The 22,786-nt window shown below is 47.6% G+C and overlaps 1 protein-coding gene across 2 annotated transcripts in view; it reads left to right on the forward strand.

Annotated features, from left to right (window-relative positions):
• Positions 1-4,598: 4,598 nt before the first annotated feature.
• Positions 4,599-22,786, forward strand: part of LOC117189861 (filamin-C-like) — a 28,403-nt gene continuing 10,215 nt past the window's right edge. The window contains exons 1-9 of one of the 2 annotated variants that reach the window (XM_033394931.1): positions 4,599-4,769; positions 4,834-5,570; positions 5,631-5,886; positions 6,055-6,375; positions 6,523-6,720; positions 6,785-7,239; positions 7,303-7,727; positions 15,349-16,360; positions 16,432-16,652. In XM_033394931.1, the coding sequence (XP_033250822.1) occupies positions 4,635-4,769; positions 4,834-5,570; positions 5,631-5,886; positions 6,055-6,375; positions 6,523-6,720; positions 6,785-7,239; positions 7,303-7,727; positions 15,349-16,360; positions 16,432-16,652 (3,760 nt within the window). In that variant the 5' untranslated portion in view covers positions 4,599-4,634. Of the gene's footprint in view, positions 4,770-4,833; positions 5,571-5,630; positions 5,887-6,054; positions 6,376-6,522; positions 6,721-6,784; positions 7,240-7,302; positions 7,728-10,507; positions 10,833-15,348; positions 16,361-16,431; positions 16,653-22,786 lie in introns of those variants that run through there. The other variant, XM_033394932.1, reaches the window with a different exon arrangement.

Raw genomic sequence — 22,786 nt, forward strand, 5'->3', positions numbered from 1 at the left:
GAACAGAATAGTGACGGATAGGGGTGCAGCGTTTATGTCCAATTTGTTTCGTGAATATTGTGAGAGAGAGAAAATACAGCATTTAATGATTGCCACAGGCGTTCCACGTGGGAATGGTCAAGTCGAAAGGATGCACAAGATAGTGGTGCCTATGTTGTCGAAATTGTGTCAGGGTAATTCCGGTAGTTGGTATAAGCCTCTAGGAAAAGTACAGCAAATGATTAACAGTGTTGAGCCGCGAAGTACCAAGGTAACACCTTTCAAGATATTGACTGGGCTAGACATTCGTATAGGAATGGATCCAAAAATAAAAGAAATATTGGAAAAATCACTTATCGAAGAGTTGAACAAGGACCGCGAAAAAATTAGAAAGGAAGTAGTTGAAAACATTGCACGGTTACAGCAGGAAAACAAGAAGAGTTTTGACTTAAAAAGGAAACTAGATAGACAGTATGAGGTTAATGAGCTAGTAGCTATCAAGCGTACTCAGTATGGTACTGGATTAAAGCTAAAAGGAAAGTATCTAGGGCCGTATAAGGTGGTTAGGGTAAAGAATCATGGAAGGTACGAAGTCGAGAAGATTGGGGATACTGAGGGTCCCTATAAGACCTCTACAGTTTCAGAATATATGAAACCTTGGCTAGACCCATCCGAGGCGAATGGTCCGTCAGGACAGCCGAATGTAGGAAACGAAGGAAAGAGAGACACGAAGCGGTCGTGTTTTCGTCGTGTCGTCGGGATAGAGCAGTAATCGGCTCTGAGAGAGCCGATAGCAAGAGAGAGAGATAGTCAGTTGTCAGTTCAGCCACGCATCAGACGTAAACGCATATAATTAGTCACAAACATACTTGTAAAACTTGCAGCTGTTCTAATTTTAAGTCCAACATACTTATCAAATAAATGTTACTCGTTGCCATCAAGCAACTTAAACTACTACATACATGCTCGGTTATGGCTATGGTTATGGCCTTATGAGTGCTAACCGGATTTCCTATAATTAAGTCTGCTAGACTCTGTTTGACGCCCCGTTGTCTTCGGTCTATGGGAGCCGTGGCACTATGCCAAGAATGCAGAAATCCAAACAGAAATCTTGCCACTGGCTTTAAACATTGTTGCCACTGATTGCTGTCGAGCGGGGGAGCTAAACAAAACAGTCAACTTTCAGTTTGCTCAAATTGTTAGGGTAAAAGTGCCACAAGTGAAAACAGAATTGATCGTGGCAGATTTCATTATTAGCCGTACTTTTATTGTTATTGTTAATACTATCAGCAGCAGCTCCCACGTTTACACCGAGCAAACCTCGGCGGCCTTCTGGAGTGGCTTTTGTGAAAGACTTATACACATGGCACTCTGCCCACCAGATCTCAGCGGGCCCCAGCGAATTGTGTTGCGGCGAAATTCCAAACTAAGTGATTTCTGTTATTTTTCAGACTCTTTTCTGTACGTGTACGAGTAGTATATTCAATTTTCCTTTTCGCTCGCTTCGTTTGGGCTTGAAGCTGACGAAACCAGTTTTATTTTATAGCCAGATTCAGATGCAGAGATATTCGCACATGAGCCTACCACATTTTTGCCTCTCTCTCTTTCTCTCTCTCTCTCTCGTTGGAGCTTTGAGCTTTGGGGCATGACGTCATGGTTTGTTTTGGCCAGGCCAGATCTGAGCAAGAGAGAAGTTACACAGCACAGCTCGTAACCAACAGTCCCCATTGAGCCACGAACGTGTGCAAACGAAACTGAAACTTGTTATTCTTGTGTCGCGTCAAATCAATAAATGTTCTTTGGCTTCGTTTCCCGATCAGTGAAAGATCATAGCCATAGCTATATGTGTGGAAAGTAAAGTGAAGTGCGACAGTGCGAGAGTGCAGTGAGAAGAGCGCCAGTACGATGGACGTCAAAGACATAAAAGGCGCCAAGGTGACGCATGCGGGTCTTCTGAAGCACAACACCGATGGCAGCACCGAGACGCAGAAGATCACCCACGCGGGCCTGGTGGCCCGCAGCCCCGAGGGCACCGCCGCAAAGGGCATGAACATACGCGGCAACGAGGATCTCTGGGTGGAGATCCAGGCGAACACCTTCCGCAACTGGGTCAACGAGCATTTGCGCAAGACGGAAATGCAGGTGAGTTCCGCTGTCAGTCGCTGTCAGCGGGTTATGCAACACTTTCTGGCTGACCGATCAAGCGAAAAAAAACAATTACCAATTCAATGGGGCTAGTCGGGGGATGGCTAAGTATGTAGAACTATCGAATGGCTGTCGGAGCAGGGCCTGAGAACGCTGATCAGCGGTGATCCGCGGATCGCTGATCGCCGATCAAGCTGAAAGTGAACGCTTGTGTAAGCCGAGACCCCTTCCACGCTTGGGCAGGTGACAAAGCGTCAATCCGAATTATAAACTGGAGCTCTGAGCTCTTCCGCAACTCGCCCTCATAAAACTCAGCTCAACCCGGCCCGCCTGCCCACGCGCCTCAGCGACTTCAATGGCAAGTGGACTCCCCCCGCTCCACAGCGCCAGCATGAGCGATTACAATTATAATAATTCCATGAGTACGTGTACGACTACGAGTAGTTTTCCAGCAACAATGCATCTCATTTGTCAATTATATGACCAGGGACGGGACTACTGGCTGACAGTCAATCGGAGTGATTTTCTCACACGCACAACACAGTCCAGTCCGACTTGAACCAACCATATTTGTGGGTCTGAATGCCAAGGCCGACGCATCGATGATTCCCATTACCAGTTACAATGCTCGAGCACAAAAACAAGCTGAAGCTTTTGTCCGAGATTGAATTTTCGAGTTTCTCGCATAATTTGTGTGCTTTTTTGTTGGCCAAAATAAACGAGATGAGCAAGGCTGAAGACCCCAGCAGTAAAAAGCGCTTATGAGACCTGGCATCGCGACGTCTATTCGGGTCACCCGGCCAAATGGAGAGTGCCGACAGAGCACTTATTTGTTGTTCCAGTACACCATATATTCTAGCTCCGGTGTAAGCGAGTACGCGTTTATGGCAAATGAAATTGCAATCAACTTTGTATGACATGTGCATAAAAGCAAAGAAGTGTCGTTCCCAGACTTTCCATAGAGAAGGTGGAATACTCTTTCCATATGGGCTTGCTTGTGGACTGTGGACAAGGAAAAGGCAGCATCTCACGCTGTTGATTAACTCCTCCGAAGGCAGAGGCATTTTCAAAATTTAAGGGCAATTCCGAGAGAACAGTAAACAACAAATAACAGCCTGAGGAGGAGGCAGCTTGTTAGAGAGCTGCCTGCTACAGAGCTGTCTCTACTGTGTGCAAGATTTTATGGCATCCAATGATTTTCTACGGCACAAACAAAAAGCAACAGACACGCGATTGTTTTCAGTCCCTGTCTCCGGCTTGGGTTGGGTCTACGCCTCCGGCTGAATGCTGACAGCGAGCAGATAAAAAGCTTTATGTCAAATGCTTAAAATCGCTCACAATTGCCTACACCCGGCCCGGCACATCGCCGGAGCATACGGAGAAAGCATCTCACTGGTAAAGAGTGGATATGTACATATGTATATATGTATGTGGTGTTCCCCTCGGGCGGTTCACCTTGTAAAGTGGGCCACGAGTTATGTTGTAGCTGATTGCTCATTAGGAGGGCGGGCAAACAGAGGAGGGCGTCGCACAATGCTAATGATGGTGGAAACTATTTCCCGTTTTTCAGGTCCATGACTGGGCAACGGACTTCTGCGATGGCACCTGTCTGTGCGCTCTCGTGGAGGGCCTGCAGACGCGTCCGCTGAAGCCCTCCTGGAACCGGCTGCCAGCCAACCAACATCACTATCTGGAGAACGCCACCACGGCCCTGAAATCCATCGAGGCGGACCACATCAAGCTGGTGAACATCGGCAATGTGGACATCATCAACGGGAATGTTAAGCTGATTCTCGGCCTAATCTGGTCGCTGATCGTCCGCTACCAGATCGGACGCAGCAAGTTCCCGCCCCGCAAGCTGATGCTGGCCTGGCTCCAAGCAGCACTTCCAGACTGCAAGATCACCAACCTGACCACCGACTGGAATAGCGGTGTCAATCTGGCGGCACTGCTGGACTACTGCCAGCCGGGCCTGTTCCCACACTGGCGCAGCCTCGATCCTAGTCAGAGTGTGCGCAACTGCACCAACGCCATGAACCTGGCGCAGCGCGAGTTCGGAGTGCCCAAGGTCCTGGAACCGGAATACCTGGCCTCGCCATGGCTGGACGAGTTGTCGGGCATGACGTACCTCTCGTACTTCATGAAGCCCGGCGGTCCTGGCTACAATGCCACCATGCGATGGGTGAACACGCAGGTCAAAGATCCTGTGAAGAATTTTACTGTGAGTAGATCGATATCATAGTACAGATTATCGATACTGCACGGCTATCGCTTTGCATCACTGCCCCTGGATTCATTCTTAATTGCATTTTAATTTTGCCTCATTCCTCTCACACACAGACCGATTGGAATGATGGACGTGTCATGTGCGAAATAATTAAGGGACTGGGCGGCACGGCGCCAGCGCCGGAAAAGCTCAGCACAGATCCCTTCCACTACGAGAACAACATACGGAAGGCGGTGGATGCTGGGGCCAAGCTGGGCGTACAGCCATACTCACAGCCAAGGACATGGCCACCCCGGAAGTGGAGCATCTGGGCATCATGGCCTACGCGGCCAATCTGCAGTGGGTGCCCCCACGTCCGCCGTTGTCCGACCTGGTCAACGTTTATTTGGAGAGTACTTCCGGACAGGTGGGCGAGCCGGTGAGTCATGAGGCACCATGCCGGAGTGAGTGTCGTTAATGCTTAATGCTTGTTTCACACGCAGACGCATTTCCGCATCGATGTAATGTCGCGGGACATCAGCCTGAGCTCGGTGCGCTGCCATGTGGTGCCGCCTTCCGGCCAGCCCGGTCAGACGGTGCGCCCGAATGCCCATGGCGAAGGAGTCTACGTGCCGGAACGGTACGGCATGCCCGAAATCGTGGTGGAGATTGGCGAGGACAGCCTGGGGGGCTACTTCTTCCGCGTCCTGCCCCGCCAGCTGCAGTTGGCCCCGCCCGGCATTGCCCCCTGTGCCCTGGGCAGCCTCGTCGAAGTGCTGGTCAATGCCACGGGAGCGCCCAAAACGGAGGACATCCTCGTTACAGCCGTCTCCCCCACGGGCATCTCCCACAACTGTCCGCTGAAGAAGATCGACAAGGGACACAGTGCCATATTTAAGCCGGATGAGGCTGGCATCTGGGAGATAGCAATCACCTACCAGGGCAGGCACATCCAGGGCGGACCCTTCACCTGCGCTGTGTTCGATGCATCCGGCGTTTCCGTTCACGTCCTCGATGGAGCCATGCCCCTGCGTGCCCACACCTTCGAGGTGGATGCCCGCGGCGTGGGCGTCTCCGGCGAACTGCACGTGGACATTGTCCACGACAAGCATTCGCTGGTATGTTCCGTGGAGAAGATCGTCGAGAACAAGTACCGAGTGACCTTTATGCCGCGCAAGAATGGCAAGTACCGCGTATACATCTACTTCAATGGCTACGATGTCAAGGGATCGCCCTTCATGTGAGTGTATTGCATACCAGAAGCATATAGAATGATTTACAAGGGGGATTTCAATCACAGCATGCGCGTGGGCACCAAGGGACGATCGGGAAAGACGCGCAGCAGCCCGCTGCACGAGAGCAAGCACCGCTCGGAGAGTCCATCGATGCATTTTATCTCGACGACGAATGCACGGCACAACGACTACCGCAACGCTTCCTTGTCGCGCCACAATACGGCCGAGCGGACCAACAGTTACTCGCCGCAGTACTCGCCCAAGCTGGACACTACCGACTACCACAGCTCCAGCTCCAGGTACTATAAGCGGGAGAGCGAGGTAAGTGAACGAGTGAGATGCATGCGGAGACGAGAATGCATGCGGCACGGGCTTTGTGGCTAACGCTTCCCTGGCACACCTCATCGAAATTGAATGATTTGGCTAACCCACGACTAACACTAAACCCTTGTCCCACCCCGAACACACACTGAACATTACATTCGACAGGAGAACCACACATCCACACCTCCGCCCCCCCCGATCAGCGGTTCACCGACGGTGAAGTACCTGAACTCAGCGGACCTCTACACGGAGAGCCCCACTGGCCGGCGTCGCGACTCGAAGACCTCCAACAGCAGCTCCATCAAGAACGATTACTACTACGACATGGAGAACGAGCTGTACAGCCAGCGGCGCGGGGCGCCCAAGCCCAAGCTGACGCCTCCGCGTGAAGAGCGCGAGAGCCAGAGCAGCAGCAGCAACAGCTACCAGCAGCGACACCAGCAGCTGACCAGCTCGCTTAGTCCAATACCTAGTCCCACACTAAATGTAACTAAATTTTGTTTGTTTCCTTTTGCTATCCCAAAATTAAAAACCCAAAATCCGACGACCGGGAAAATGTCTATTGCCAGCTATGTGTTAAACCACTGTTCAGAATGTCCACTTATCTCCGTGTTCTGCTCTCTCCTCCCACAGACACGGTCCAGCGAGATGCACACCCAAAGTCCGCTGACCATCAAGACATCGAATCAGTTTGAGAGCTCCACGCGCAACCTCAGCGGCAGCCCCCGGCACGCCTCCGTTTCGCCTGTGCAGCGCTACTCTCCGAATAGCGCCTACATCACGACGGCCACACATCGCATGGGCAGTCCGGTGACCAGCACTTTGAACAAGGTGGATAACCCCTTGCGAATGTCAGATCCTCTGATTAATCCCCCGTTTCTACAACTCTCCCCAGAATGGCTATGAGACAACGCGAACCGTGGAGAAGTCCAGCTCCTCGACTTACAAGTCATCCTCGAACTACGTCACGGACTCCAATGTGCGGGCAAGTCCCTCGCTCTATGGTACAGCGGAAAGACTACGTCGGACTGGCTCCCCGGAGCCGCGCATCGATCACTCCTCCAACGTGAGTGTGTCCTCCATGAAGCCGGCATCGGCCAGGCGCGACAGCTGGGACGTGATCAACAAGACGAAGCACATGCTCTCTCACAATTCGCTCGAATCGCTGGGGAACATGACCGAGACGCAGCTAAACACTGAACTCCAATACAATCGCCCAGATCTGGACCACGAGACGCACCGGAACACGCAGTACAACAAATTCGCCTTACACAAACAGCAGCAACAGCAGCAGCAACAGCAACAGTCGGATTACCGTCGTGACTCGCCCGACAATGCAGAGCGCTATAAGTAAGCAACCATTTAAGAGATCCAACTGGCATCCCTAATCAACGTCAAATCAATCTGTTGCAGACCCACTGCCATCACAGTCAAGTCACACTCGAACAACACGTACACGGACAAGTCTGGCGGCTACACAAAGACCGTCAAGGAGTCCAGCGAACATGTGGTCACCGAGAGCAATGGACATGGTCCCTTGCTTTCTCCCGGCTATGGCTACAGTTCGTTGTCGAGATTTCGGCCCATAGACGGCAATGCGACTGGTGCTAGGGCCATACGAGTGCAGGATATACCAAATGGCTCCATTGGCCGGCCCGTTGAGTTCGAGATCGACGGATCGAAGGCCGGCTCTGGCAACCTGGAGATTCTGGTCAACGGCGGACGTGTCACCTCCTCGGTGCGCTCGCTGGGCGGACAAAGATTCATTGCCAGTTTCACACCGCACGAGCATGGAACGCACACTGTGCAGATCACCTTCAATGGCGAAACGGTTGCAGGTGAGTTTTAATTTTAAGAATTCGACAAGCTGTGGGCGGATTGTCTATATTTGTAGCTATAAGTAACCACAGGTTTGGATTTGGAAATTGAGTGGTAGAATGCGGAAGGGGAGGGGATTATAGTCTTAAGCACAGCTCTCTAGGCACCAATAGATTTGAATGGTCTTTGTAATTGTGTATGTCAGCCTAAAAGTAGTCCCACAATTTTCATAACTCAGCAAATGTATTCACCTCTATGCAGAGCCATATCGGTGATATCGGGAGAGAATAAAAGCCTCTCCCTCGCTCACTCTCTTCAACTCTCGATCGCTGGAACTGCTCTCACCTGTGCTCACCTGCCGTGATCGTTCGGTGCTTTACGCTCTGCCGCGCTCAGCGAATGATCGGCTCCTACCTGCTCGACGGGCTTCGAACGGATGCTCACTGGCTGGTGGCTGGTGGCTGATGGCGCTCCGCTCCAGAGTCGCGTTGGCAGTCACAGCTCGCGATTGAAACGAATCTGACACGTCGGCGGCGCAGTTAACCACGATCGGATCGTATCGCATCGCATCGCATCGCAACGCAGTGATGCTAAAATTGGCAACAAACGCATGGAAACACTGACTCGTCAGTCAGAGCCTCAGAAAAATGTGAAGAACTGTTTGTTAGGCTCAAAACAAAAACCGAAAACATAAGCAAACCGACAAAAGAAACAACAGTTGGCCGAGAGAAGAACAGAGTGGATTGTTTCTGGAATGTGTAGCTAATCGAAAAGATTCCGTGTGAGATTTCTAAGCCAAAGAAATATGCTAATATCAAATGCGGACGTCTCCGCTGCCACTCCACTCTCTGTTTTTGGGGTCTCTCGTTTTGTGTGGGGCGCTACTGCCAGGGCGAGCGAAAACCAGTTTAATGAACCTTTAAGCTCAGGCAATCCAAGCGGCTGCCTGGCTGTGCTCGTGCTCGTACCCGTACCAGTATGTGGTTCAAGGCGCACTTGTTGCATGCCTCAGTTGTGTATATCTCGCTGCAGGCGGAAATCAAAGTCGAGCGCTCTAAGGGAAGTGCGGACCAAGCGGTTGTTTTCCTTCGGCCACAGCCGAAACCCGTTGGGATAGGCTGTCAGCCAGGTATGCGGAGGAGGGCGCGACAGGTATGCGAGAGATCCCTCCGGAGATTGCAATTTCTTGGCCACGTCGGCCACTTTCCACCGACTTGAGCACACGAATATATACATATGTATATATATTTTCGTTTTCGTTTGGTTTTGTTTCGTTCCGTTTCTTTATTTTTTCTGTTTCGTGAGTTTATGCTAACAATGAGCGGCCACACCTCTCTCTCCAGCTCTTCCCGCTCTAATGGGGCAGGCTTTTTCCCCAAGCGCTTATGGCCATTTCCGCTCCCTCTCGGCCAACATATTGGCACACATTCCCACTTCCAGAGCTCTCGACTCTTTAGGATTTTTACGAGCGGCAGCCAAAGTGAAACCGCTACCTGTCTGAGTCGCGCATAATTTAATAACGACGAGGGGGAACGTTGTGAGTTGCTGCGGACGCCGCAACTCTACATTTATACCCGATACTTAGTCAGTATGGCTCGCCTCCGGCAGACGCCGCGAATATTAAACGACACGACAAAGAGTGCGTGCGAGAGAGACAGAAAATCAGTCTGAGCGTGACGTCGGGCGCTGCGTAGCCACTGCAAATTGATTTGTTCCTTTTGGCTATACAAATTGTCTGATCTGATCCAGATTCAGCAATCTGATAGATATGGTCGTTATCTATGATTCTGCGTTTTAAGTTTTCTCGAATGTGCAATATTGTGGATGCAACAGATTTTCGTTCTTTGTGGGGTCGGAAGGGGGTGGGGCGAAATTCTGAGATATACGTTTTATAGTGAGATCTAACAGAAGTGCGGATACCAAATTTGGTTACTCTAGCCTTAATAGTCTCTGAGATTTGTGGATGCCCCAGATTTTCTTATAGATTAGCTCTTATAGGTTCTGAGATCCTTGAACTCATATTTTGCAATTGGCAAAACCGACCATGAAACCTGTGTGTTAGAAAAAGACAGAGCGAGAAAGAATGAAATTGTTTTCTTGATTCTGGCTATAATAATTATACGATCTGGTTTAGATTTTGCAGTCTAGAAGATATAGTCATCTTCTACGATTCTGCGTTTTTAGTTTTCTCGTATCGTCGAAATTGTGGATGCCACAGATTTTCGCCTTTTGTGTGGGCGGAAGTGGGCGGGGCTAAGTTTTGAACTATTTTTGTAGCAGTGACATATCACAGAAGTCTGGATCAAAAACATCGTTGCTCTCGCTCTTATAGTCTTTGAGCACTAGGCGCTGAAGGGGACGGACAGACGGACGGACGGACAGACGGACAGACGGACGGACGGACAGACAGACAGGGCTCAATCGACTCGGCTATTGATGCTGATCAAGAATATATATACCTTATGGGGTCGGAAACGATTCCTTCTGGACGTTACACACATCCACTTTTACCACAAACTAATATACCCCAATACTCATTTTGAGTATCGGGTATAAAAATTGTCGAAAACGCTGAAAGTACAACAGCGGCATTAACTGGTTTTTGTTTTCGTCAACGTCTCTGTGGCCCCCCCGCACCGCCCGCCCCGCAGCAGAGCTTGGAGTCCGATTATCGCGATAAATATATTAAAAATAATAAAGTTAAAGCAATTAAATCGTTCGCCAGTTGTAGAAAAACTCGATTAAAACGTGCGCCGAATCGTGATCGTGCCGCGATGCCACTTTGTGCATTGCTCCGCAGATTCTTAAAAATCTTTTTCGCTTAATCGTTGTGTTTTTTCTCTTGTTGAAATTCTGATTGCAGCGCCTATAACATAAAGAAATACGCAGTGCTATAAATAAATCATTTACAACTCGCTGACATAATCGCTACACACAAAATTCATTTCCAACTCTTTCAAGTTCAGACGTGCCGCGAACGATTGTGATTTGATTTAACAAAAGAACGGTCTGCCGCACGCGTTTTCAGACCCCGATTCCGATTCCAATTCCAATTCCGATTCGCCGCTACAATCTTGCACTGTCGACAGCAGCCACAATCCAGCACAAGAACCAGCCACAAAAACGTAAATATTCTTTAGTAACACACGAAAAATATTTCTGTTTAACGGTCAGCCAGAGTCAGGCTCCGGGGACAGCTGCAGGCCATCTAACGGGCTTCTACGGCTGTAGAAGTCACGTAACCGAAGTCAGAGCCAGACCCGCAAACCAGAGACAGCCCCGCGTATACGTATGCATATGCAGATTGAATAACTACGTTCGAATCTAGCTGCACTTGTTCTCTGGCCGAGAGGCCACTGCCACTGCCACAACTCAGCGTAGCGATTAGCACTCGGTCCTGGAAACCGGCCAGCAGAGCGAGGACACGGCCTGAGGAGAACCAGCTGTGGGTTAGTCGGTTGTCGGATGCTCTTGCATTTGCCTACAACGAGGAGAGAACTGGCTGGAAAGCAGCATGCAGCCAGCCAGAGTAAAGTGAATCTAATTAACGAGCAGGCAAACTCTTACTTGCTGCGCTGTTAGCAGCTTTTCTACACTGACAGAAGAACATATGTACATACCTTCAGTTATACTATAAAGCTCCTGGGAGCGTTCAGAGCACCCCAATTCATACCATTTCGATGGTTTATGGTTAATTTTCCCTCAGTGTATACGTGGCGGTCGCCTAACTGTAAGTTTTTGCATAGCCCCCAGCTTTGAATAGAGTTATGTGTATGCGATAACTGATTAATGATGTCCCCGATTGCGATAATAGTCGCAACAGTAAAGCAGAAACTATTCAAGCCAAAGTGCTAAAAGCAAACAGAAGAGGAACTCTATTTATACCCGATACTCAAAATGAGTATTGGGGTATATTAGATTTGTGGTAAAAGTGGATGTGTGTAATGTCCAGAAGGAATCGTTTCCGACCCCATAAAGTATATATATTCTTGATCAGCATCAATAGCCGAGTCGATTGAGCCATGTCTGTCTGTCCGTCTGTCCGTCCCCTTCAGCGCCTAGTGCTCAAAGACTATAAGAGCTAGAGCAACGATGTTTTGGATCCAGACTTCTGTAATATGTCACTACTACAAAAATATTTCAAAACTTCGCCCCGCCCACTTCCGCCCCCACAAAGGACGAAAATCTGTGGCATTCACAATTTTAAATATATGAGAAAACCAAAAATTGTAGAGAATGACCATATCTTTAAGACTGCGGTATCTGAATTGGATCGTATTATTATTATAGCCAGCATCAAGAAAACAATTTCATTTTTTCTCGCCCTGTCTCTCTCTAACACACACGTGGCATAGGCGGCTTTGCTTAGAGTAAATCATTAGCGCCTAGATCTCAGAGACTACAAAAGCTAGAGCAACCAAATTTGGTATCCACACTCCTAATATATCGGACCGAGACGAGTTTGTTTCAAAATTTCGCCACACCCCCTTCCGCCCCCGCAAAGGACGAAAATCTGTTGCATCCACAATATTGCACATTCGTGAAAACTAAAAACGCAGAATCATAGATAATGACCATATCTATCAGATTGCTGAATCTGGATCAGATCAGATCATTTTTATAGCCAATAGGAACAAATCAATTTGCAGTGGCTACGCAGCGCCCGACGTCACGCTCAGACTGATTTTCTGTCTCTCTCGCACGCATTCTTTATCGTGTCGTTTAATATTAGCGGCGTCTGCCGGAGGAGAGCCATACTGACTTAGTATCGGGTATAACCGTAGAGTTGCGGTGTCCGCAGCAACTCACAACGTTCCCCCTCGTTTCCTTTATGGCTAGCTTTATTGCTATGTATGTATCCTCCAAATCTGCCCGTCCTTCATCATTCGGACTAAGGTCTTCAATATTAGCTTGGACATTTAAAACATTCTTGAAATCCGTTTCTAAGATGTTCAACCGATAGCGAAGCTCATCATTGCATATCGGGGTTTCCGATTTAGCATCTACCACAGATTTGATCCGAGTTATATTTCGTTTTATATTGCTCCGTTGGCGTTTTAAGTCTTCGAGCGTCGTCATTTTGTTGTGTAGTGTAATTACGCTGACACAGAACTAGAGCTTCCAAAAATAACAACAACAAAAAAACGCATCAAGCAGCAGCAGCTAGAGCACAAATCCAACGGTGAAAGCAAAAGCAAAAGTTCCAGCAGCGGCAACGAAAGTAAAACGAAAGTGAAGCGGTGGAATTCCAATAGAAAGAATCCGTTGATCGATGGACCAAAGCAGGTAGCTGCAAAGCGAACGAACCGAGAATGCAAGCGCCGTTGAATGCGTTGTGGGTGACAAGCGAATGATAAAATTAAGCGAGAACGGCGAGAGCAAGGCGAGGACAACGATCCCGCGATCTAGACGAACAATTCTGATACGGTTTTCGGAACTTTCGATTGCAGCTGCGAGACGAGCGAATGTTGTAATTGTTGCCTTTGTAGATTGCGATTAGTTTAATTGTTCACAGAAGAATTAACATAACACACAGGCCCCACGTTGGGCGCCAAAATGTTTGTACACGGAGCGTTTTCCGCATTAATGTTAATTCACGGATGGGGGTGTGTTAGTTATACCCGATACTCAAAATGAGTATTGGGGTATATTAGATTTGTGGTAAAAGTGGATGTGTGTAACGTACAGAAGGAATCGTTTCCGACCCCATAAAGTATATATATTCTGGATCAGCATCAATAGCCGAGTCGATTGAGCCCTGTCTGTCTGTCTGTCTGTCCGTCTGTCCGTCTGTCCGTCCGTCCGTCTTTCCGTCTGTCCGTCCCCTTCAGCGCCTAATGCTCAAAGACTATAAGAGCTAGAGCAACGATGTTTTGGATCCAGACTTCTGTGATATGTCACTGCTACAAAAATATTTCAAAACTTCGCCCCGCCCACTTCCGCCCCACAAAGGACGAAAATCTGTGGCATCGACAATTTTAAAGATATGAGAAAACCAAAAACGTAGAACTGTAGACCATATCTTTTAGACTGCAGAATTTGAATAAGATCGTATTATTATTATAGCCAGCATCAAGCAAACAATTTCATTTTTTCTCGCCCTGTCTCTTTCTAACACACACGTAGCATAGCCGGCTTTGCTTAGAGTAAAACATTAGCGCCTAGATCTCAGAGACTACAAAAGCTAGAGCAACCAAATTTGGTATCCACACTCCTTATATATCGGACCGAGACGAGTTTGTTTCAAAATTTCGCCACACCCCCTTCCGCCCCCGCAAAAGACAAAAATCTGGAGATATTCAAAAATCTCAGAGACTATTGAGGCTAGAGTAACCAAATTTGATATCCGCACTCCTGTTAGATCTTACTATAAAACGTGTATCTCAAAATTTCACCCCACCCCCTTCCGCCCACACAAAGGACGAAAATCTGTTGCATCCACAATATTGCACATTCGAGAAAACTAAAAACGCAGAATCATAGATAATGACCATATCTATCAGATTGCTGAATCTGGATCAGATCAGATCATTTTTATAGCCAATAGGAACAAATCAATTTGCAGTTACTATGCAGCGCCCGACGTCACGCTCAGACTGATTTTCTGTCTCTCTCGCACGCACTCTTTGTCGTGTCGTTTAATATTAGCGGCGTCTGCCGGAGGAGAGCCATACTGACTTAGTATCGGGTATAACCGTAGAGTTGCGGTGTCCGCAGCAACTCACAACGTTCCCCCTCGTTTTTCCATCCAACTGACGCCTCACCGTTGTGGCAATTTTCATGGAAAGCCATAAGAAAAAGTGTCTGCAGCAGCGGACTGCAAACGACTGCGCTAAAAGGAAAAGTGCAACAATTGCAAAAAGAGAAATTCAAGGAAAGTTGCAGAAACAAAAGTAAATTTGAGCGCCCGGCAGCAAACAAAACTGAGGCGGCATCATCTTGGCCTCCGTGTCCAATGAAAATGGCTCCCAGCTGTGAGATCGCGGGGCATACGGAGCACTTCTCTGGAGTGGCAGTAAACAAACAAACATTTAACGAGCCAATTGGCCATCGGCAATCTCCACCGCCAGCCCACCGGCGCAAATTGGGGCTCCTCCAACTATTTAATGACGCTTGAATCGAGCTTGCCAGCTGAATGTTGTGAAACATTCCTGAACTAGCTTTGTCAAATTATGTCGCATCGACTCTTGTGAGCTGATTGTCTAAAGAGCTGACTGCCTGCCTGCCTTCCTGTCCCACCTGCAACACAGATATACAGCGTTTGCAGCGAGGCTGCGCAAATGGAGATTGCGGCAATTATAATGAGCGGCAGCGAGAAACAATGCAATGTCGCAGCGGAAGCCAACCAAGATATGCGAGGGGTACATGAGCAGTTCAAGAGATAAATAGATAGATAGAGAGAGACATAGTCTATGTTATTTGCATTTCCTCCATCTTCCAGATTGCACTAGATTGCATCTGATTGTAGTACTTGTAGTTAAGCTCTATCGAAACCATTCCAATCTCATCAAAAGTGCAGGTGCATCGACTCTCTTTGTGGGTCAACTATTGTTTAGCATTGACCTTATAGCTCTTTAAATTAAAAATAATTTTGGTATTTCTATCATTATTCATGATCATCATTATCTGTGTCGATTCCAGGTTCACCGTGGCACGCTGAAATCATGTCCTCACCCGGCCTAACCGCTCTGGGCGAATCCACACGCTTTGTGCCCGCCAATACGCCGGCGGTTTTTGAGATACTGCCGCCTCCTGGAAAAAGCCTGAGCAAGGGCGAGTGCGTGGCAACGGTTTTGACTCCCAACAAGTCAAAGCTGAACGCCAGAGTCACCCATGAGGCGGCAAATGGTGCTGCACGCATCGAGTTCGTCCCGACGGAAGTGGGAACGCACGTCATCGATGCGTCCATCAATGGCACGAAGATAGCTGGTGGCCCTCTGATCGCCAAGGTCTACGACTCCAGTCTGATCCAAGTGACCGAAGTAAATGGCGGAGTGGTCGGCCAGCCGTGCCAGTTCCGCGTGGACGCGAGTGCCGCGGGCGAGGGACAGCTGGAGATATCCATCAATGAGGGTGAAGTCCTCAATCATGTCCAGGTGGTGGGCGGCGGTCGCTGCCTAGTCTCTTTCACGCCGGAGCAGGCCAAGTCCCACCTGATAGACATAAAGTTCAATGGCGAAACGGTGCGCGGCTGTCCCTTCGTCTGCGCCGTGGCGGACACCTCTCGTGTCCTGCTCAATCTCTCAAACCTGGAGCTCATCCCCGTCAACCGGCCCTCCTCCTTCCACATCAACGTCAGCGGAGGCGGGGCCGCCGAGCTGGCCGTCAGCGTGCGCGGTCCCCTCGGGGAGTTGCCCGTTCGTGTCACGGGAGATATCCATGCCGGATTTACGGCCGAATTTACGCCCACCAGCGTCGGCGGGCACTCGATAAATGTGGAGTACAATGGCTTCGCCGTCCAGGGCACACCCTTCCTGGCCAAGTCGTACGACGCCAGCAAGGTGGTCGTGGGCAGCGTCTCCCGCGGCACAATGGGTCGACCCGTGCAGTTTACTGTCGATGCGGGCGATGCCGGTGAGGGCAACTTGGAGATAACCATTTCGGCCAAGGGACAGAACATTCCCACGCAGGTGCATCCGCAGGGCAGTGCAAGGTAAGCGTAGAACTGGATGGATATTCCCCATGGTACAGCCACTTACAGTTGATTTCTTTCTCTTTTGGCAGATTCTCCGTTTCGTTTGTGCCCACCGAGTCGTGCGAGCATACGATTAACGTGTCCTTCAACAAAATGCCCGTCCCCGGGTGCCCCATAACGGTCAGCATCAGCGGGGGCGTGGCCGGGCCCCAAGTGTCGCTCGGCGGACCCGGACCCGTGCATCAGACCAATTATTTTGTAATCAATCACAATGGCAGCCGTTTGGAAGACATTGAGGTCAATGTGGAAGGTATGTAAGCCGGTGGCCAGTGATTGCTCTGCTGTCGCTCCCCCGCTCTCTCTCTCGCTCGATCTAACCACCATCGTGTCGTGTCCCCACCCCAAGGTCCACCACTCATTGCCTTCTATATGTGTTCGCCGCATTGGTTTAGTCTAGTCCTAAGATCCGTAATATAATTGCTCGTTTGCTAAATGTTTTGTGTCGGCCAAAGCGTATTATTCGTATTCGATTGGATTCAATTAGCATACATCTCACGCAACTGTAACTGTAACTGTAAATGTATCTGTGTCTCGTATCTGTATCTTGTATCAGGTATCTGTACTCGCATCGCACAACTTTCTCATACAACAGCACATTTGTAACTGTGTTGTGGGTTCTGTGGGGAAGGCTAGGGTGCTGCAGTCCCATTTAGAGATTGAATTTATAAGATACTCGTATATTCGTAGTAGTTCCCTGTAGTGTGTGTAATTATGCGACACATTTATCATTCGCTTACTCGTAGTGGTCGCTCTGGGTCTTGCTCTTGGTCTGGGATTGTCCGCAGTATTTGTCGGGTTCGACGAGTAGTGGAACCAGGTCCCTCTCCCATTCAGATACCATTCAGATGCTACTTTAGTTTGATCGTATTCCTGTGTGTAACTTGTGTCTGTGTGTATTAGTGTTGGGTAAACATTGCTCATTTTGGTGAACATGTTCACTTGTTCTTTTTTAGTGAGTCAACTCACTCATATTGCTCACTTGCTCTCTTAGATTGCTCAGTTACTCACTTGTTCAGTTGCTCACTTGCTCAGTTGCTCTGTTGCTCACTTGCTCAGTTGCTGACTTGCTCACTCAGTTGTCACTATTCATGCACAGATGGTTCCAAATTTCACTATACTTTCGAATTAGCGACATACTGAATATCTGAAAGAGTAAACAGCTTTGCCGGTAATACAAAAAGTGTGAAGTAAACGCAAATATGAGCAACAGCTGCCAGATCGCAAAATGCCCCTTGAGGAGCAAAATTGCGCAAAAAGTGAGTAGAGAACAAGTGAACAAAAATGAACAAGTGAACAACAAAGAACAAGTGAGCAAAAAGAACAAGTGAACAACAAAGAACAAGTGAACAAAAAAGAACAGCTTGGAAGGAACATGTTCAGTTGCTCACTTAAGTGAACAACTCTTTTTTGTTCACTCACTCATGAGCAACACAACACTAGTGTGTATGTGCTTTGTTCGTAATCTTACGGTCTTGTTGTAATAATGTTGCTCACTTTTATATCTGTATTATATTTCAGGACGGCGAAATCTTTTGTACTAGACTATACATATATGTAAGATTAATAATAATGTATCGTTTATTAATAGTGTTTTTCGAAAAAGAGTACAAAGTGTATGATTTAAGCTGTGCAATTAATGAGTCTGTTCTTCCGACTTTTTGTTCAACTTTCTGCTTCTACTTCCAACAACCGACTCCCGTATCGATAACCCCTTATCGGTTAGGTCTTTTAAACATCGGTTAAGTCTGGTTATATCGGTTAGGTCTTATCGATGGAATCTTAAGTTCAAATGTTAATTTAGATGGGATAGTGCTAACTGCTTGATACACTGTCCTTTACACTCGGCCCTCCTACTCATCTTCATCTGTCCCAGATGATAATATATCATCGTTCTCTGAGACAAAACGCCATAGCTTCATATTGTCCCTGCTCGTTGCTGTGATATTTGGCCCCTCGACTTGAGCAATCTTTCTGACGTCGTAGCGACCGTTCCGCTTTACCTTGGTGACTTGCGTCCTGCGACGAACTGCGTCCTCTTGATCGCGACCATGTCTCCTAGTCTGTAGCCGTGCTCAGGTCGTCGTTTTTTATCATAATAGCGCTTGTACACCTCTTGCGCCTTCTGAATGTTTTGTTTCGCTTGGTCACGCAGTTCTTGGCGCTCGTTGTTAAACTGCGTAACCAACTCCTCGTTGAGCACCTCCATTAGTCGACTTTCAGCTTGTCTGTGCATCTTTGTCCCAAACATGACCTCGAATGGCGACGACTTTAACGTAGAATGCACATGCGAATTAATCGCCATCTGGACCTGTGGCACATGCTTGTACCACTTCGTTGACTCCTGAGCTGAGAGCTTTGCGATGATACCTAAAATTGAACGGTTCACCCGCTCAATCTGACCGTTGCCTCTCGCCACACCTGTCGTTGTACACACATGTTCGACTTTGTTCTCGTTGAGAAACTCGCTGAATGCGTTGGATGTAAACGCTGCTCCTCTGTCGCTGACTATGCGCTTGGGAAAACCAAACACAAATGACCAATCTCTCAGCCTCTTCACAACTTCTTCGTGACCTGTTGACTTAGTTGGGAACAGCCACACAAACTTGGAGAATGCATCTACCACAGCAAAAATGTACTTGTATTGCTTGGCTGTCGCATCCATTGGTCCCAAATGATCAACGTGCAGCGTGTATAGTGGTGTGTCACCCTTGTCAATGCAATGAAGATAGCCTTCTTGTTTGCCCAACTTTTTGCTGAAAATTATACAACTGATACAATTAGTAATCAACTTATTTACTTTCCGTTCAAGGTGCGGAATCCAGTATTGCTGCTGAGCTGAGTGCATTGTCTTCGCTGTGGAGAAATGACCAACTTCATGCGATCCTTGAATGATTTCCCTTTCCATCAGCCTTGGAACCACCAAAACGTCATTGCCATTTACAGATTTGAAGAGAAGGCCTCCTTTAAGCTTGTAGTCTTGATATGGGTGCTGCTTCAGGATCTCAACTGTGGCTTTGATGAAATCGTCATCCTGCTGTGCTTTCTTTATCCGAGCTGTTAGCTCCGTCGTCACGAACATGCATGTCTGCGGAAAACGACTGAGACAGTCCACGTGTCTCATTCTGTCCCCTGGGTGGTGTACTGCTTTGAATGTAAAGTCCTCCATATACAGAATCCACTGGGAAACTTCTCTGGGTATATCTACTTTCGTTGTTGTCTGCTTAAACGCCGCACAGTCAGTGGCAAGATCAAATTTGATCCCCAACAGGTAGTGACGAAACTTCTTGAGTGCGAGGTATGCAGCTTTGACCTCCAAATAGTAACTGTGACGTTTGGACTCGGCTTGTGTAGTCTTTTTACTCCAATAGTAAATCGGGTGGAAATTGCCATAAAACTGCTGCAACAAAACTGCTCCGAAACCTTCTTTGGATGCATCCGTGTGGAGTTCCGTTGGCGCTTCTCGTGAGTATAAATGTAATACAGGTGCGATTACAAGCAGATTCTTTAATTTTTTTAGCGATTGTTGCTCTGTTTCGCCAATGTTGAAAACTGCTTCCTTCCTGAGTAGATTCGTGAGCGGCCGGGCAACTTGTGCATAGCCAGGGATGAACTTTCTGAAAAAGCCTGTGAGTCCCAGAAATGCTTGAACTGCTTTAATGTCTTTGGGCGTAGCAAACCGACTGACAGCTGCTGTCTTCTCTTTGCCGGGCCAGATTCTCCCGTCCTCAATGATATGGCCCAGAAAGCTAATGCGTGGCTGCATGAAGCTACATTTCTTCCATTTGATCTTTAGGCCAAACTGCGCAGCTGTCTCCAGGACCAACTTTGTCTTCCTCATGCATACCTCGGGCGACGCGGCGTAAACAATTATGTCGTCCATATAAAGCTGCATAATGTCAGAGTTGATTAATTCTTGAAAAATATAGCTTACGAACCGAATGAACGCAGCTGGCGAGTTCTTGAATCCGAAAGGCGCTTTATTAAACTCGAATAATCCCTCCTTTGTGACGAAGGCCGTATACGACTTGCTTTGCTCTTCCATAGGCACATGGAAAAATCCGTTTTCAAGGTCCATTATGGTAAACCACTTAGCCGACTGCAGCTTTTCCAAGACTTCCTCCATGATCGGGACTGGGAAGCAGTCCAGCAATACCATGCTGTTTAACTTCCTGTAGTCTACGCAAACTCTAAGTGTACCATCTTTTTTCTTCACGACGACAACTCTGCTCGCTACATTTGAAGATGACTTGCGCACGATTCCTTGCTCGATCCATTCTTCGACTTGCTTCTTTACGGCACTGGCTTCGTCTGTTGATAAACGACTCGGTGAGTGATTAAACGGCTTGATTACTCCGTCGGTAACTATCTTCAGTTGGATTGGAGACTGCTTTGCAACTTCTGTGGGCATTTGGTAACTGTTTCTTATCATCTGTTCAACGTCTTTTCGATATTGCGGCGCAGCTACAAAGGATGACTCTTCAGTTACATTATATATAAGACCATTCTCATCTGTTGGCACAGGATCTGCGTCATGCTTCAAAAACGTGTATCCTTGCATATCAGCGACGAAACGGAACTTTTTAATGAAATCATGCCCCAAAAGTACGTCGAAATCAATCTGGCTACTGGGGACTACTAAAAACTTCTGTGTGGTCTGCAACTTATCCACGGTAACTTCTGCATTAAAGTATCCAACAGGCTTTGTTGATATCTGACCCAGACCGCGCAACATAGTTGTGCACTTCAAAAGTTTAACGTTTTTCATGGTCTTCAACATACTCTCTTTGATTAGGGTTACATCTGACCCTGTATCCACAAGACAGTCAACAACAATGCCGTTTATTTGAATTTTTTTCATGCGACTGCGATCCAAAATGACGCGAACTTTATCAACTTTATCAGCTTCATAAGGACAGTTACGCGAAATGTGACCATTCTGATTGCACTTAAAACACTTCGTTTCGGCTTTGCAGTCTTTGCGTTTGTGTTCTCCTGATCCACAGTTATAGCAATATTCTTTTTTACCGCTTTGCCCACTTTGCTGCTTGAAACTCGTTTTATGCTGTTCGTTATTGCCCTTCTTCTCCGATATGTTCAAACGATCATAGATATCGAACTCTTCTTTCAAGGCCCTGAAGGTCTTACAGCGATACATGGCATACTTATACTCGTTTCTTATGTCCAGACCGTTTACAATATGGCTTATAACAGCCGCGTGTTCAACATGTCCGACTGCTGCTATTTTTCTCATCTGCAGCAAGTACTCGTGCATCGACTCACTACTCTTCCTCTTTCTTTCTTGCAGCAGCTTATGAATGTCTGCACTGTTATAGCTACATGTGAATTCATCCAATAATACGTTCTTGAGTTCCTCATAGGTGCACACGCATTCAGCTTCAAGGAAAAGCTTAGCTGCACCGGTCATTTTTCCTCTGGCCTGCACATACTTTTGCTTTTCAGTAAGCTCATATGCGTCGGCATTTTTTTCGAATATCTCAAACCATTTTTCTATGGGAACCGATTTTCCATCACAATCGCTCACAACTTTTGTAAAATTATCTGGAGCGATCTTCATTTCTCGTTGCTCATCGCAAAGCAGTTTCAAACTTAGCAACTTTATCATTTGATCAATCTTGTCATCACTATTGTTTTCTGCATTTTCTAAATCTTCCATCTCGTTTGCACTCGGGCGCGACGTTCCTGGTACAGCTTCTTCCTTCTCTCTCTCTTTCCAGTGCAACGGCGGCGGTGTTTGCATCATTTTGCGGCTCTTTTCGACTTGTGTCTGTGTACCCGACGAGTGCTTGTCTTTTCTGTTTATAAGTGTGTATCACACACAACGTGTCTGTGCGTGTTTTTTCTGCTTGTGTACGTACTGCGCACGGACAAGGCGACGCTGCGGCGCGACAATGAATTTCACAATTTTCCAACCGAATTAAACGACCGATCTTTTATTAAACTCCGTGTCTACTGTTAGGCTCACAGAATTTGGATTGTTCAACTTAATGTTTATAGCCACCAACAACAACTTTACAACTTTATGTAGCTACAAACAACAACTTTAACAACTTTTCAACAATCCTCTTCTTGCATCAGCTTCTGCTTTCTTCTGTTTTTCTTTTTCACACACTCCGAGCTCTGTACTCGACGCGGACGAGCCCCCAAATGTAAGATTAATAATAATGTATCGTTTATTAATAGTGTTTTTCGAAAAAGAGTACAAAGTGTATGATTTAAGCTGTGCAATTAATGAGTCTGTTCTTCCGACTTTTTGTTCAACTTTCTGCTTCTACTTCCAACAACCGACTCCCGTATCGATAACCCCTTATCGGTTAGGTCTTTTAAACATCGGTTAAGTCTGGTTATATCGGTTAGGTCTTATCG

The sequence above is a fragment of the Drosophila miranda genome (assembly GCF_003369915.1).
Source record: "Drosophila miranda strain MSH22 chromosome Y unlocalized genomic scaffold, D.miranda_PacBio2.1 Contig_Y1_pilon, whole genome shotgun sequence".
Classification (NCBI taxonomy): Eukaryota; Metazoa; Arthropoda; class Insecta; order Diptera; family Drosophilidae; genus Drosophila; species Drosophila miranda.